Raw genomic sequence first — 15,608 nt, 5'->3', positions numbered from 1 at the left:
CTCTTGAATGAAGTTATTGATTGTTTCTATGGTTTAACAAGTACTTATTAAATAATACTATGTTCTAGGCATTATGCCAGGCCCCTGGGATACAAAGAAAGAAGTTTAAGAGTCCCTGACCTCAAAGAGCTTACATTTTTTCAGGGAAATGATGATCTTTGCCAGGTTCTATAATCAATTACTAAGCATTGATGTAGTACCCATAATGTTCCAAGCACTCTGCTAGGTTGTGGGGATAGGGGAAAAAGTCAAAACATCCCTCTTCTAAGAAGACAGCGTGTCTATTTATATATAAGGTAATAGAACGAGTAGATGCAAGATGAATGAGATGGGGCACTAGTAGTTCAGGAGATTAGCAATGGCCTCCTGTACAAGGTGGGCTTGAGCTGAAGAAGATGAGCATTTTAGCTATGGGGATAACCAGTGAAAAGGGTTGCAGGCAAAATATTTAATGCTGTGTATCGGGAATGGCAAGGTCATTTTGGCTGTAATGCAAGTGTACATGGAGGGCAGTGATGTGATTAGGGTAGAGATATAGTTTGAGTCCAGCTTGTAAAGTGTTTTTTATATACCAAAAGAGTATATGGGGGGAGTTATATTTCCTCCTGAAATCAATAAGGAGCTACTCAAGTTTATTAATAGAGGAGTAACATAGACCTTCATTTAGTAAAATCACTTTGGCAGCTCTGTGGAAGATGAATTGGAGTGGGGAAAGACTTGAGACAAGAAACCATTTCACAAAGCACTGACATTGCCCAGGTAAGAGATGATGTGGGTCTGAACTAAGCCATTAATTGTGTAAGTAGAAAAAAAAGTGATGGATGGAAAAGATATTAGAAAGTGAGAAAGGACAAGATCTGACCTGAGGCACTGACTATGATGGAATCTTCAAATGTAAGATTTCTGGTGTTCTGTGTGTGAACTATAACCACAGAAATTGAACCTTTCCCCAAAGCTGAAATCATTTGTTCACTAATGAGACAGCTCTGTTCTCTTGTGTTAAATGCAGGATTTTGGAGAAGATGATTCCCTCTACATTACCAAGGTGACAACTATTCACATGGGCAATTACACCTGTCATGCCCACGGCTATGAGGAGCTGTACCAGACTCACGTCCTTCAGGTGAATGGTTAGTAAATGGTACACCTGCAGCCCTTACCCCTCTGACAGTCTTCCTCTAAGCAATGCTGTATGTCACTCTTGTTATATGTTACTTGTGTACACACTCATGGGCCCACTCATGTGAGCACACGCACACACTCCAAAATATGGAAATTACACCCTTTATACACAAATGGAAAGAAAACCTAAGTCCTTAAGACTTTGCTTCTCATATACCTTATCAGTCAGAAAGTTGGAACTGAACATTTGTTTATACTGTAAAAATAATAATGTTTCCCATTGGTATATTAGGAAGGCAGAATTTATGATTTCAAAGAGAATCTCATATGTGCCTAAAAGGTCCAGAACCACAGGATATAAGGAATTCTCTAGGCAGAAGGCAGGAGAACTAAAGCATGTATTTACACTCCACAGTAACAAGCCCACAAACTAGCGTCCCCATTTTGATATTTTCATCAAAAGCTTCCAGGCCCAATAAGTCCGCCTCACAAGGGTAACCAGGAGGCCACAGAGAAGCGAGATGGTATAAGGCAAAATCGTACACATGCTTCCCCTCTACGGTAAGAAGATTACCCACTAGCCTCCAGTCAGCTCTGCTACCGGCAGCTCAGCTTTGGCTGTAGGCGTCTCTGGCTCCAACCGGAAAAGGAAGAGAGGATCTTCAAGCTGTCCTCTCCCCTCTTATAGAGTTTTTGACATCATCAAGCGCTGCCTGAACGACCAGGGCCGATTGGTTCTTGACTTGGCCCCTCGCCCTAGCGTAGACCAGGTTAACACACCTCCCCTCAGCCAGCCCCATGACTCATCACACAGGAAGTTCTCTGATTCCCGGCATGGTCGCTGGGCTTCCTGCCCTGGAAGAGCAAGCCCCAGTGTCCAGGGAAGCTCAATGAGGTAAGCTGAGTCATTCAAAGAAAACAAAGTCCATTCTGGTTACAATTGGTCTACAGTTCTTCCCCAAATTTATATTGCTCCCCATGCATAATTGCATGGGTGAGGCAGGAGTGGAGGTGGCATCATACTGTCCCTTATTTGGGTAGGCTCATGTCATGTACGTGCTAGAATGTGGCAGGTTTTGGCACCAATGAAGAGAACAGAGGGAATGTTAAAATACAATCTGTAAATCTAAAGCAGCATCTAAAAAAGGCAGAATTACCTTCCTTGCTAGCAGCAGTGATGCAAATATCAAACACATTTGTTTTTCAGAGAGTTTTCCCTCAGGCAAGGTCTTAGAAGTCAGATCTTGTATGTATCTCTGCTTACTGAAGGCCATTCCTTCTATCCCTCTTCTCCTAGCTAGAAACTCCCCTGGCATGTCCACGAGCAGCTTGGGTTTTAGCAGAGTTTAGGGAGAAGCTAAGCAAGCTGCAAAGATTTTAACATATTCATGACCGTATTAGCACTATTCCTTTACCTGGAAGAGGTAAACGCCAAATGGCAACTTGACATCTGAAAAGATTAGTTCCTCTTTCCTGTAACCCAAACATGGCAGTGTTTTTCTCCTAGCATTGAGACTCAGTTGCCTCACATTATCCTCCCTCACCAAATAAATTAAATAAATAAATAAAATAAATAAGAATAATACTTTTATTCATTCCTAAGAACGCTTAAACTCTTATCTGATGGTAGAATTAATCCACCTAAAGATAGACACCAAGGCAAATTTAACTTATTGACCATCCTAAAATGGTACATGTTTGTGCCCCTGACCTAGACGTTTGACCTTGGATAAGTCCCTTTATCTATCTCACACCCTGTTCATCTGTCTACAAAACATGGTGGTTAGACTTGAGGTCAGCATCCTGGGTTTGTTTTCGGAAGACTACGCTTTCAAGTAATAACTCTAGTGCTTCCTACCTGGGTGATGTCTTTGGACCTCATCTATAAAAAGAAAAGGTTGGACTAACTAGTCTCTGTTGAGAAATTTCTCAGCCTTGGTTCCTGGAGAATCCAGTGAGAATTTCACCCATCATTGGGTCCAAAGACAAGAGATCAGATAAAGTGAGGAGCTAAACAAAAAGGAAAAGCAATTTATTAGTGCACTAAGGAAGAGTGACTACCAGTAGCAGCTTTGGTTTCTAAAGGTTTCAGCTTTGGTTTGCATGGCTTTTTAGATCCACTTAGAGTACACAGCCAATCACACTGTGGTAGCAACATGCCATGATAATTTAAGAAGGGGAAGTGACATCTTTTAGAGGTAAGAGTAGAAGAAAGGTGAACCAAAAGAGAAGGAGTGTTTTGCGGCAAAACATTTGACATGCAGCTGGAAGTATTTATTATTTATAATTTGGGAGCATACTTACTTACACTCCTTGTTCAAGAGGACAGAAAATAGTGGGTGACCAGATTTTTTTTTACAATTGCTAAAGAGGTCCATTTGTTCTATGAGATCAGGAACAACATTGGTGACAAAGAAAGCAAGCTAGGCTTCTAACCCCTAGGAGATGTCTTCCATCCACAAACACTAAATGGTTTTTATAATAGTGGATGAGGTTAAACACACACATAGACAGATACACTTATGTGTGTCCGAATATGTATATACACACATGCATATGTGTGTGTTTATAGATTAATAAGTAAATACAAACTATATTCAAAATAAGTACAAGGTAATTGTTTTTGCAGGGAAAGGGTAGTCAATAAAGACTTTATGCAGAGGGTATGACTTCAGCAGAACTTTGAAGGAAAAAAAGCATTCTAATAGGTGCAGGTGAAACAGAAGTACCTTTCAGAAATAAGTGATAGCCAATATAAAAGGCCAAAGACTTAGAGATAAGAGATGAAGTATCATATGTAGGAAAAGCAAGAAGGGCAATCTAGCTGGATTATAGAATATGAGAAGAGGGGTAATGGATAATTAAGTTGGAATGGTGGGAAGAGCTGTTCAATGGAGAAATGCTATGGGACAATTGTATGAAAGAAACGACAGATGTTTAACCTGAATAAGAGAAGTCTTAGGACGAGACGTAATAACTGACTTCAACTATTTCAGGGGCTGGCATGTGGGTGAATTAAGTTTGCTTTATTTGAGGCCACAATTCAGAATGTAGAACAATAGAAGGCAGCTAAAGAAGGAAAAATCTGGACTTCATATATAGGGTAAACTTCCTAACAATTAGAGATGTCTAAAAGTCAAATGGGCTGTTATAGGAGGTGGTGAATTGTCCATTACTGGGTATCTTTAAGCAGAGGAGAGATAAATACTTGCCTGAGATGTTGTGGAAGGGTCTTCTGCTTAGGTTTGGGGAAAGGTTCCATGATTCTAAATGCTTTAAAAATAAATTTACAAAAAATTAAGCTATAATAGTGGATGAGGCTTTTTGCTATGCTAGACCTTTGTACAATTTATTATATTTTATTTCTTCTTTATCTCTAAGGCCCTTTCCACTTCCAAATCCTATGAAACATGGTAGTAGACAGGGGCACAGTGGCTCTGAGTACTCCAAATCCTTTAAGGGCACTCCAACATATTTCAAAATTTAAGGGGATACCTTAACTATTAACCCTCTGTAACATTTACTACGGGTTGTTTTAAGCATACAGTAACAGGAAAGGTCCTGAACTTTCCTAGATCCAAACCCAAAATCTGTTCACAAATACTATATAATTTCCTTCCTTGCCAATCTGGGAAACATCAATTCTCAACTGATAACTTTCTATATCCTCCTAGTCCTTCTTAGGACTGAATTCCATGCATCACATTGGAAAATATGAATTATTTCTCAGGGTCATTGTAGCAAGTAGTGTCACTCCCATCTAGTTAATGGAAAAACTGAGGCTTGGTCTTAAATGGTCTTCCTGAGATCACATGCAGACAAACCATGTAACTTGGTCAAATTTTCACTTAACCTTCAAAGGTCCCATTTTCTTTTCTCTGTTAAATAAGGGATTTTGGCCTGATGACCTTTAAGGTCTCTGTGAGCACTGGAATCCTATTATGACTAAGATTCACTGTGCACCAGCTTAGTGTTAGGCACTGAATATAATTTCTCACTAAGTATCAAGTACTATGATAGGTCAAAGAAGAGGGAAATCATCTTGGACCAGAGTAATGAACAAACCCTACAAAGAAGGGGAAAGATTTGAACGAATAGAAAGAGAGTAGGGAAAAGGGCATTTCTGTCAGTGGGAACAGTATGAATAAGATATAGAGGCCAAAATCAGAACAGCATGATATTGAAAAGACTGGCTTGGCTCAAGCAGAGATTTAATGAGAAGAAATAGTGGGACATAAATTTGCCATTCCTACCTGACAGTTCAGGAAAACACCTCATTTGGGAAATGTTTTAATTTGCTATTCCTTTGACAATAAAATGAAGCCCCACTTCACAATTTGGGTAAGATAAAGAAAAGTAAGAAATGATCAAGTGTTCTTTTGGTCTCCGTTTCTATCTGACTTTCAGGTAGGCTGAGACAGCCAGTCCCTTCCACACAATGGAGCCCCCTCTCTTCAAGAAATCAATAGCCTAAAAAAAATCTCTGTTGTAGTTCTTATTTTCAGTGAGCAATAATGTGTGTCTCTCTACAATCTGATTGCCTTGAGAATGTCAAAAAGAAAGGAATGAATGAATAAACATTTAGTAAGCACTTATTATTTACAAAGCATTGTGCTAAGTAAGTACAATACAAACAGAGGAGTTAGATGGTCCTTGCCCTTAAGTAGTTCACATGTTAATAATCAAGGAAGCAACACTGAGACACAGACTGGAGGTTTCAGATTCAAGTAGGATGCAAGGTTCCAGCCAACCAATGTGCCCACTATCTGCCTCTCAGCATCCTGGAAAGAGCTGGGAATACAAAAAGAGACAGAAGACACTCCCTGCCCTCTAGGAGCTTATGATCTAAAGGGGCAGACAACAATCAAACAAACATGCCAATCAATGAACATTTAAGTTCCCCCTGTGTGTTAGAGGGGCAACTAGGAGGCACAGTAGATAGAATGCCAGGCCTGAAGTCTGAAAGACTCATCTTCCTGAATTCAAATCCAACCTCTGATGTTAACTGGACAAGTCACTTCATCCTGTTTGCCTCAGTTTCTTCATCTATAAAATGAGGTAGGGAAGGAAATGGCAAACCACTATCTTTGCCAAGAAAACCCCAAATGGGGTCACCAAGAATCAGACAAAACTGAAATGACTGAACAACAAAAAATGTGCCAGGCACCATTAATTTCTGGGGATACAAAAAGAGTCACAAAAGATAGACCCTGCCCTCCAGGAACTTAAAATCTAATTAAGAAGACAATATGCAAACAAATATTCAAAGCAAATCATATATTGGATAAATAGGAAATAGTTACCAAAGTGAAGGCACTACAATTAAGAGGGGTTTGGAAAGGCTTCTTGTGGAAAGTGGGATTTTAGTTGGGACTTAATAGTCAGAGAATAGGCAGGAGAGCTTTCCAGGCCTAGAGGACAGGCAGAGAGAATGCCCATAGCTGAAAAATGGAGTGTCTTTTAAGTTAGGTCTAAGAGCATTTTGTATGTGATCCTGGAGGCAATAGGGAGTCATTGAAATGTATTGGCAGGGGGTGGAGGGAGGGAAGGGGGTGACATGACTAGACCTACTCTTTAGGAAAGTCATTTTAGTGGCTGAATGGAGCATGGATTAGAGTGGGGACAGAGCTGAGACACCAGACTATGCCCAGCTTCAGTCTATTGCAATAATCCAAGTGACAAGGGAGTAGTGGCAGGATCAGAGCAGAGAAGGAAGCACATTCAAGAATGTTGTAAAGGTGAAATCAACAGTCCTTGGCAATAGATTGGACATGTGGGATCAGATATAGTGAGGATCCAGGATAAGTCCTGGTTTGCAAGCCTGAGGGATTAGGAGGATCATCTCGTACTCTCCTGTAATAAGGAATGTGGGGGTGCAGGGAGAGTTGGAGGGAACAATAATGAATTCCATTTTGGACATATTGAGTTTAAGATGTCTGTTGGATGTCTGGTGTGAAATGTCTGAATGGTACTCAGAAATATGAGACTGGAGGTCAGCAGAGAGATTGAGGCAGGACAGGTAGATTTGGGAATCATAAGCATAAAAATAGGAGCTGATGAGATAACCAAATGAAATTGTATAGAGGGAGAAGAGAAGAGGACCCAGGACAGAACCAACCCTGAGGACACCTAGAGCAAGAGGATGTGATCTAGAGAATCCAGCAAAGGAAACTGAGAAGGAGTAGTCCTATAGGTAGGAGGAGAATCAGGAGTGATTGAGTAATATCCCAAAAATTTAGATAGAAGGGATTATCAGGGAGGAGAGAGAGATCAACTGGGTCCAAGGCTGCAGACCTGTCAAGGAGAATGAGGACTGAGAAAAAGAAACTGGAGTTGGCAACTAAGAGAGCTTTGGAGATAGTAGCTTCAGTGGAACAAGGTTGGAAGCCACCATCGTAAGGGGTTAATAAGGGAGTCAAAGCAGAGAAAGTGGAGATGCCTATTGTAGACCTCCATTTTTAATTTAGCTAGATTTAGAAGAGATTTGCAATGGTAGTTAATAAGGGATTGAAGCATCAAATAAGGGTCTTTTCAAGATTGGGGGTATAGGGGATGTGGACATGTTTATAGGTAGCAAGGAATGAGCCTGTAGACAGAGATTGAAAATAAGTGAAACGGTGAGAATGATAGGGGATGGGGAGAGAACTGTTAGAGTAGACCGGATGGAAAGAAGATGGATCACTTGAACAAGTAGAGGGGTTAGCTTTAGTAAAAGCATTGGTAAGGAATAGGCCACTTCATCATGTGAAACAGGGATGGAGAAGGAGATGGAGACAGAAGTCATCTAAGTGATAAGAGATGAGGAAGAGGGGAAAAGAGGGAGCTCTTGGCTAATGGCCTTAGGTTTTACTCTCAAATATTGGCAAGGTTCTCAGTGGAGAGTGTCAGAGCTGGGCAGCCATGGTAGCTTTGAGGAAGGATAAAATGTTTTAAAAGAGCCACTGTGGAGAGTGACAATGAATTGTTATGGGAGGTATTACCTAGGAGCAGTGAGGTCCTAGTTAAGGTTGCATAACATAAATCTGTAGAGGACCCTGTCAAAATGATAACATGATTTTCTCCATCTTCATCAGCAATATGTGCATAGGAGCAAAAGTGATGAATGGTTAGAGAAATCCAAGGCTGAGGCTTGACTGGGCATAATTGGGAATATGACAAGGAGGATAGGAATTCAAGAAAGGAGAGCAATGTAGAGCTGAATTTGTTCTCCAAGGAGTCAAGATAGTGAAAAGAGGTGAAAGTGGCTAATGTAGGGCAGATTGCCTGGGAGAGAATGAATGGGGAAGGAACTGGAGGTTACAGTGTGGACAAAATATAGGGTTTTGTAAAGGAAGAAAAGGGGAAAGGTATAAAGCCAATAAATTATGGTCAGATAAGGAGATTTCAGAATTCTTGAGCATAGAGGAGGTGCATTTGTGGGTGATGGCAAGGTCACAGGACTGACTATCTTTGTGTGTGAACAAGTTTGGGCAGACGTTTAGCCTATTTGAAGTAAGTAGATTGAAGAACTGAGTAGTTCGGGTGTTTATGGGAGAGTCAGTATGTATGTGGAAGTCCCCTCATATGAGGGCTGGAGCTGAGGAGAGAAAAATTGTGACTCAGTCACTGAGCTCATTGAGGAAAAAAGGGGAGTGACCTGGTGATCTCTAGACAGTAACTATCAGTCTATTGATTGGGTGATAAATATGAATAAGTAGCGTACACCCCCAAGGAAGGGATGATACTGAGTGATGGAGTTAGCAGAGGAACGCAGAAGTAACAATAGGAAGCAAAATCCCAATTCCTCCATCTCTCCTAGTTAGGGAAGGACAATGAATGAAGGTACAGCCATTACTGGAAAGGGTGGCCAGGAAGGCTATGTTATCAGGTGGCAGCTGGGCTTCAGAAAGAACTAGTAGAGAAAATGAATTAGAGTTCAAGATGAAGGCAAGTTTGTCACCTGTGGAATAGGCATTCCAGAGAGCACAGTGGAAAGGCTGGGTGGGGTTAGGTTGAATCTTTGGGGTGTAAGGGTTAAGGGGATGGTGCGAATGGGGAATTGATTAGTTGGGAGTGGGAAATAGGATTTTGTTTATGATCTACAGGAGTCCAGAGTCACTGGAATGTATAAGAATAAGACCAGGTTTGAGAATATTCATCATTGAGTTGAGGATGCCACTCCTCTTCCCAACAGGGGTTGGAAACTTGACTGAAGGGAAGTGAAATATGAGATGTTTGTCATATGGTCAGATGGGAGGCCCCACTTCACAATTCCTTATCCTTCCAAAGGCTGGAGATTAGGTAGGAAAAGGGCGAAGGTACAGATTGAAGTTAGGAGAAAGGAGTCTCTTTTACCACCAACTTTCCTCTTCCTGTTCCCTCAGTGGACAGGAGCAGAAGGTGATGGAAGGCCAGAAGTGAAAGGGAGAGTTTCTCTTCTTTGTACTGGAGGTACTCCAAATCCAAGTTGAGAAATTGGGCTGGCACCAGGAAATGGAATCGGTCCGCTCACCTGAGGAGGCTGAAGGAATTGGTATATTCCCTGCATAGAGGGAAGCACTTTGTAGCAGGTAGAAGACACCTAGCAGGAACCCTTGAGGAACCTCCTATACCTTAGGGTATAGGAAATGGAAAGCATGAGGCACTACCTCAGTCTGAGGAGCTTGGCTCCTCCTCTCAACTGAGAGATCTGGCAATGAGGGCCCAGCCAGTCACAGCAAAGTGATGATAATGCATCTTTATTAATGTTGGTTTTCTTGATAAAACCTAGGACTTTCTGGGCAAGAGCTTTCTTTGCTGAATCTTCAGGAGATATAGCTACTGAGAAGGGGGACATGGTTATAGCCCGTGCAAAGGCAGTTGATAGGTTGCATCCTCCACAAAATTTGCTACCTGGGTCATCCCTGCGGGAGCAATAATGAGAGGGGGACTGATGGTAGGGGATGGGAGCAGAAAGCGAGGAGGGCACTGCTATTCCTAGGATTCTTGCATTCTGTACCCTGGTTGCCTCCAGTGGTATCTGCTGGGAGGTGGTGGTGGTGTGCTTGCCAAGTCAGAATGGACAGAATTACTGAAGCACAACATGGTATAGGGCAAAGGTTACTTGCTTTGGGGTTAGAGGACCTGAATTTAGAATGTAATGCTGATCAACAACTCTACCACTATTTACTGTCTTAGCTGCCTGGGGCACCAGGAGGTTAAGAGACTTAATGGCGATTATGCAGCCAGTACATTTCTGCTCTTATGCCAGCTTTCTATACATAATACTGTAGTCTGTGTAGCTATTACCCATTGAAAAATTACCAGAAGGTTGGAAGTCAGAGACTATAACCTTTTCTGTGTCATGAACCCCTTTGGCAGCCTGGTAAAACTTACGGACCTCTTTTCAGAATAATGTTTTAAAGTACATAAAATAACTGAGAATATAAAGGAAAACAATTCAAGTGAAATATAGTCATCAAAAAATTAAAACATTCAGGGACCCCAGGTTAAAAACCTCTGCATGCCTCCTTTTGACCTGTGAGGGTGAATTATGGGAGGACAGCTCTAATTTGTCTCTGCCTGTCGAGTTGTTTTTCATTTTTCTCCTCATTTACAGGGACAGTTGGTAGCACAGTGGATAAAGTGCCAGGCTTAGAGTCAGGAAGACCTGAGCTCAGTCTGGCCTCAGATACTTACCGGCTGTGCGACTCTAAGCAAGTCACTTAACCTCTGTTTTCCTTTAAATAGGGAAATGTAGAATGAAGGTGCTAGCACCTACCTCCTAGGGTTGCTGTGAGGGTCCAATAAGATAACAACTTTAAAGTGTTTAGCACAGCATCTGGCACATAGTAAGCTCTATATACATTTTAGGTGTTATTACTATCATTATAAGCCTACCTGCTTACAGGCCTGTAACCCACCCTCCTGTCCATTCCTCCGATACACTGTATACAGAGATTGCTGAACTGCTTCCTCACACATACAAGGTCCTGTCCCCCATTCTCATAATATATGAGTCCTGGATTCTAGGTCCAGGGACCCCTAGAAATGACCTCACAGTTGATGGTTCTTGATTTTGTCCTTATATATTTATCTTTTGTTCACATCAGGGAGGGCCAGAGAAGAAGGTTAGTGGGGAATGGAATTTAGCCTGAATATCTCTAACTAGGGTTAATCTAAACTGGCTCCTTCCCTATCAAACAAGATGTAAAGCCCTAATCCTTTTCTTATCTGTGAGCTACCTTAGAAACTCAGTAGAAACCAGTGTAATGGGAGATAAAAGCAGTTCAACTCTTCTTAGAAAATTTATTTCCCAACACTACTAACCTCAGGCCTGAGATTTGGAAAAGCAGAATATCTGCCCTGTGAAAAGTAATCTGCACCTTCAGAATTCTAAGTCCCATGGGAATTTTTGGAGTCCACACAAAGGAGCTGCCCCTAGAGGCTTGAAGTCTCTACTTGGCCAAAGGAGCATGACCTGGACAGACAGAATCTTTGAATTTTAGAGTTGGAAGACAGCTCATTAGCCATCTGGTCCATCCTATACCCAGAAAACAATGCACACTGTAACTTAACAGACAAATGCTATTCTATCCTTTTCTCAAAAAACTCCACTGATGGGGCACCTATCACCTCCCAAGAGAACGATTCTACTGATGGACCACCATAATTGTTGGGAATTTTCTCCTGGCATCAAAAGTAAATTTGTTTCTTTGTGTCTTCCACCCTTCCCTTCCTTCCTGCCACTGTTCTACCCCCTCTGACCTAGAGTCTATGCTTAATCCCATTCCACATGAAAGCCCTTCAAATAGTAGGAATTCCTTGCATTGCTAAGAAGCAACTTTAGAAGTCATTTAGTCTAATTTCCTCATTTTATGGATAAGTGATGAAGTTACATGCCCAATGTTATTCTGGTATTGTTATATGCCTACTGTATGCTCCAGTCATGCTAAATCCTGTAGAGGATGTAAGACATGCTTGTATACAGCCTTTGAGAAGTCTGATGGGACAAGGCTACCTCACAGAAATATGACAGTATTGTATTCAAGGCTTGATTGTAAAGTATAGATATACGAGGAAAGAACATAAACCCTCAAAAGATCACAAGTTAGGAAGTTTGTTGCTTTACATGCTTTATTGCACACAAGCATATGGCTTCCCAGCTCTTCAGTCCCAAAGGCTTAAACATGGGCCAAGGTGCAGGTGTGCAGTTTAACAGGCTCTCAGATTGAAAGGCCAAAGCTCTAGGTCTCTAACTACACCCATCTGATGATTGTTGCTGGGCAGATTAATGGGACTGAATAGAAGGTTCCCCCACCCTAAAGTCAGTCAATCAGCAGGTAGCCTGGACTGTGGACACCTCTCCCCACCCCATCCCCCATTTATCAAAAAGGCATTGTAATTAGGAAAGTTTCCTCACCTTTTGTACCTTTGTTAGCTGAATTTTGCTCAACTGATTATAATCAGGAGCTGAGTAAACCAGTCTTTGGGTACATAGGAACTTTCCCTTATATGGAGGAGTCCATCAGTGGTAAAGCATGGAGTCACTGTTTTCAGCTAGAGTCTAGCTGAAGATTCTCACTGCTTGGGAAATTCAGAGAGGGAAGAATTCAATAAGATCTGGAGTACAGTAACCAAGGAATGCTTCAGAGAAGATGTAGACTTGGGCCATGCCTTTAAAGCTGAGAGGGATCAGGTGACAGTATAGAAAAGAAATTCAAAACTAACAAGCATTTACCGAGTAAAATGTACTTGCAAGACAACCCTGCTAAATATTATATAGATAAAAAGATGAGTACAGGACTTAGTTCCTGCCCTCAAAGCTTGGTAGGGTACAGAAGACAGGAACACAAATTAATTTAGAGGAGACAATATGATGAAATGGAAAGTGTACTTAACTTGGTAGTCAAAAGGTCTGGGTTCAAGTCCATCTCAACTCTTCCAAAGCTGTGTGACATTAAAGTGCATCATTTTTCTCATTGGAAAGGCCATACAGAATAATGGAAAAAGCCTTAGACTTGTCAAAAGACACCAAGTTTTAAGTCCCTACTCTAGGACTTGCTATTTGATAATGGGTATGTCACTTAACCTCTTTATAGATGAGCAAAGGGAGGTTCTGAGAGTTGGGAGACAGCCTTGTGAATCTGGGAATCTGAGGGGACAGGAAGCCAAAGGTCTGGAGTTGAATTTTAACTTTTCTGTGCCTCCATCTCCTCATCTGTAAAATGAAGGAATTCTACTTAATACCAGCTCTAACATCTGTATTCCTATGATCAGGGGAGTGACTTTCCCAAAGCACAAGAATCAAGTTCTAAAACACAAATTCAAACCCAGATTCTCTGGCTCTCAGTATCCCCAGCTTTAAAATGAAGGCATTGGATTCAATGGTCTCTAATGTACCTTCCCAGCCCAACTTTGCCTCTCACCATGGGCAGAAAAAAAAAGTGACTCCATCACTGATTGACTCTGTTTTAAAAGAGAAAGTTCCTATGTACCCAATGACTGATTTACTCAGCTCCTGATTACAAAATTCATTTAGCAAAATTCATTTATTAAAGGTACAAAAGGTGAGGAAACTTTTCCGCTTTTCACTTTGCAAATCCACACACGCCCCTCCCCCAGGTTTTCATTAGTTCTGTGCTTGAGTACAGTGTGGGTAGGGCATGTCTTCTAAGTGACAAAGGAATAACTAACATTTGTTCTCTTCCCCTCCAACATGGTGACTGTTCAACTACTATATATGAGCCACTTATTCCTTTCATTTTCCTTTATGTTAATAATGCCACTAAAAATCCTCTTTGTAATTAACGTGTTACAAGGAAACATATTTGTTTTCTCTTAAACTTACAAAACCTTCAGGTTAAAAGAGGCAAACCTATATAAGGCACAAGTCTCTTTTCTTGGCAATGCATTCCTCGTTCCCCAATGTGAAGCTTGCAAGGTGAAAGGCAGCATAAATATGTCACCCAGTAAGAACTACAGTCGACAAAGCCCGGGCCAGGGTAATAAACAGATTTGGTAGATTAGCCTGTTGTTTAGGGGATGAATGGCTGCTCATCTGAGCTGTGGGGAGGTCATGGGTCTTTTAAATTTAATAGATTAATCATATAGGTCTAACTTTTCAGTTCCTTCCTCTGCAAGGCCGGCAGAAGGTTTGCTCAAATGGTTATGAATCATGCCACTGTCTCAGTCTCATATTGGGGGAACCTCTTCTATTGAACCAACTATGCCAAGTCATTCCCATAATTGGAACAACGTAATAATGATAGTGGAGCAGTACCCAGGAGATTGGCAATGGCAGTAACTCACTTTGGACCAACTGAGTGAAATAATTCTGTCATAGTCAGCACTGCTACAGTCTGGGAGTTGGTATCCCAAACTCAATGAGATGAGAAAGTCAGTGAAGGAGAAGTCCCCATCCCCGCCAAACTAAAACCACAGGACCACATTTCTCTCCTTTGTGACTCTCTGCAACTGATGATTAAGTGGATTGGCTCATAACTGTTGTTTCATGTTAACAGCCACATAGGTTTCGTCCTTGTCTCTCTTTTCATCTTTAATGTCCCCTGAGTACTCCACCAGCCTGGATTTTTCCTATTGGCTCTAGATATCTTCAATCTTCTCCCCTTCCTCTGGCTTCCTTACTTCTCCTGTTCTACCTCTCTGCACCTATCCCCAAACTGTCCAGAGTAACAGACTGAATTTGTTGCCCCACAGTCATCATCCACACAAGTACCTTCTGAATTATGATACTACTCCCTGCTCTGTGTTCTAGAGTACATTCCTTACCCCTAGGTGCACTAATTAGAAGAGGGCATACTTGCACAGGTTTCCCACAGTGGGAAAGAAGCTTCCTATGCAATCATTGACCACAGAATGAAACATCTCCAGTTTATTCAGACAAGCCTGAAATTTGCAGACACTTGTGATTTTGGTCTGGGCATCTTCTTCTCCCCTAGCATCAGGAAAGATTTAACTGCATTTGCAGGGCTGCCCCTCAGAATACTAGATAAATGTGTCTTCAGTGACTTTGATACACCTGCAGCATCACAGAGCCCAGAGAACACAGCAGCCCTTGGCTCCTGTCTCACATTGCCAGCTGCCTATTTGAACTTGAAGCAAGGGAATCATGTTAATAGCTGGAGAAATGGTGACAAATTCAGCAATGGAGGACAGCACACAAGAGGCACAGAGATGGTAAATAATATGACAAAAACAAAATGGTAAGTGGTCCAGTTGGCTAGAATTAGAGTGAAGTAGGGCTACAAGGTTTGTATGTTGGAGCAGTTTGATGAAGGGCCTTGAAAGCTTGGGTATTGATTTTATATCTCACTTAAGAAGCAAAAGAACCAGTGGTGTCTTCTGAGCAAGGGAGCTTTGGAGAAAATTATTTGACTGAGTGTATGAAGGGTAGATTGTGGAGGACTGAATCCAGAGACAGGAAAAGCAGCCCGGAGGCTGTTATTGTTATCTAAGAAAACTTTGGAAACCTCAAGAACTCTGAACAGTACAATGACTTACCATGA

General features: G+C 41.5%; 1 protein-coding gene across 1 annotated transcript in view; it reads left to right on the top strand.

The window, feature by feature from the left end:
* Nucleotides 1-15,608, top strand: part of FSTL4 (follistatin like 4) — an 856,236-nt gene that overhangs the window by 760,697 nt on the left and 79,931 nt on the right. The window contains exon 7 of the mRNA XM_036752996.1: nucleotides 1,010-1,130. Within this exon, the coding sequence (XP_036608891.1) occupies nucleotides 1,010-1,130 (121 nt within the window). The remainder of the gene's footprint in view (nucleotides 1-1,009; nucleotides 1,131-15,608) is intronic.

The sequence above is a fragment of the Trichosurus vulpecula genome, chromosome 3, assembly GCF_011100635.1.
Source record: "Trichosurus vulpecula isolate mTriVul1 chromosome 3, mTriVul1.pri, whole genome shotgun sequence".
Classification (NCBI taxonomy): Eukaryota; Metazoa; Chordata; class Mammalia; order Diprotodontia; family Phalangeridae; genus Trichosurus; species Trichosurus vulpecula.
The sequence above is the reverse complement of the archived record's forward strand: the minus strand, read 5'-3'. Positions and strand labels throughout refer to the sequence as shown.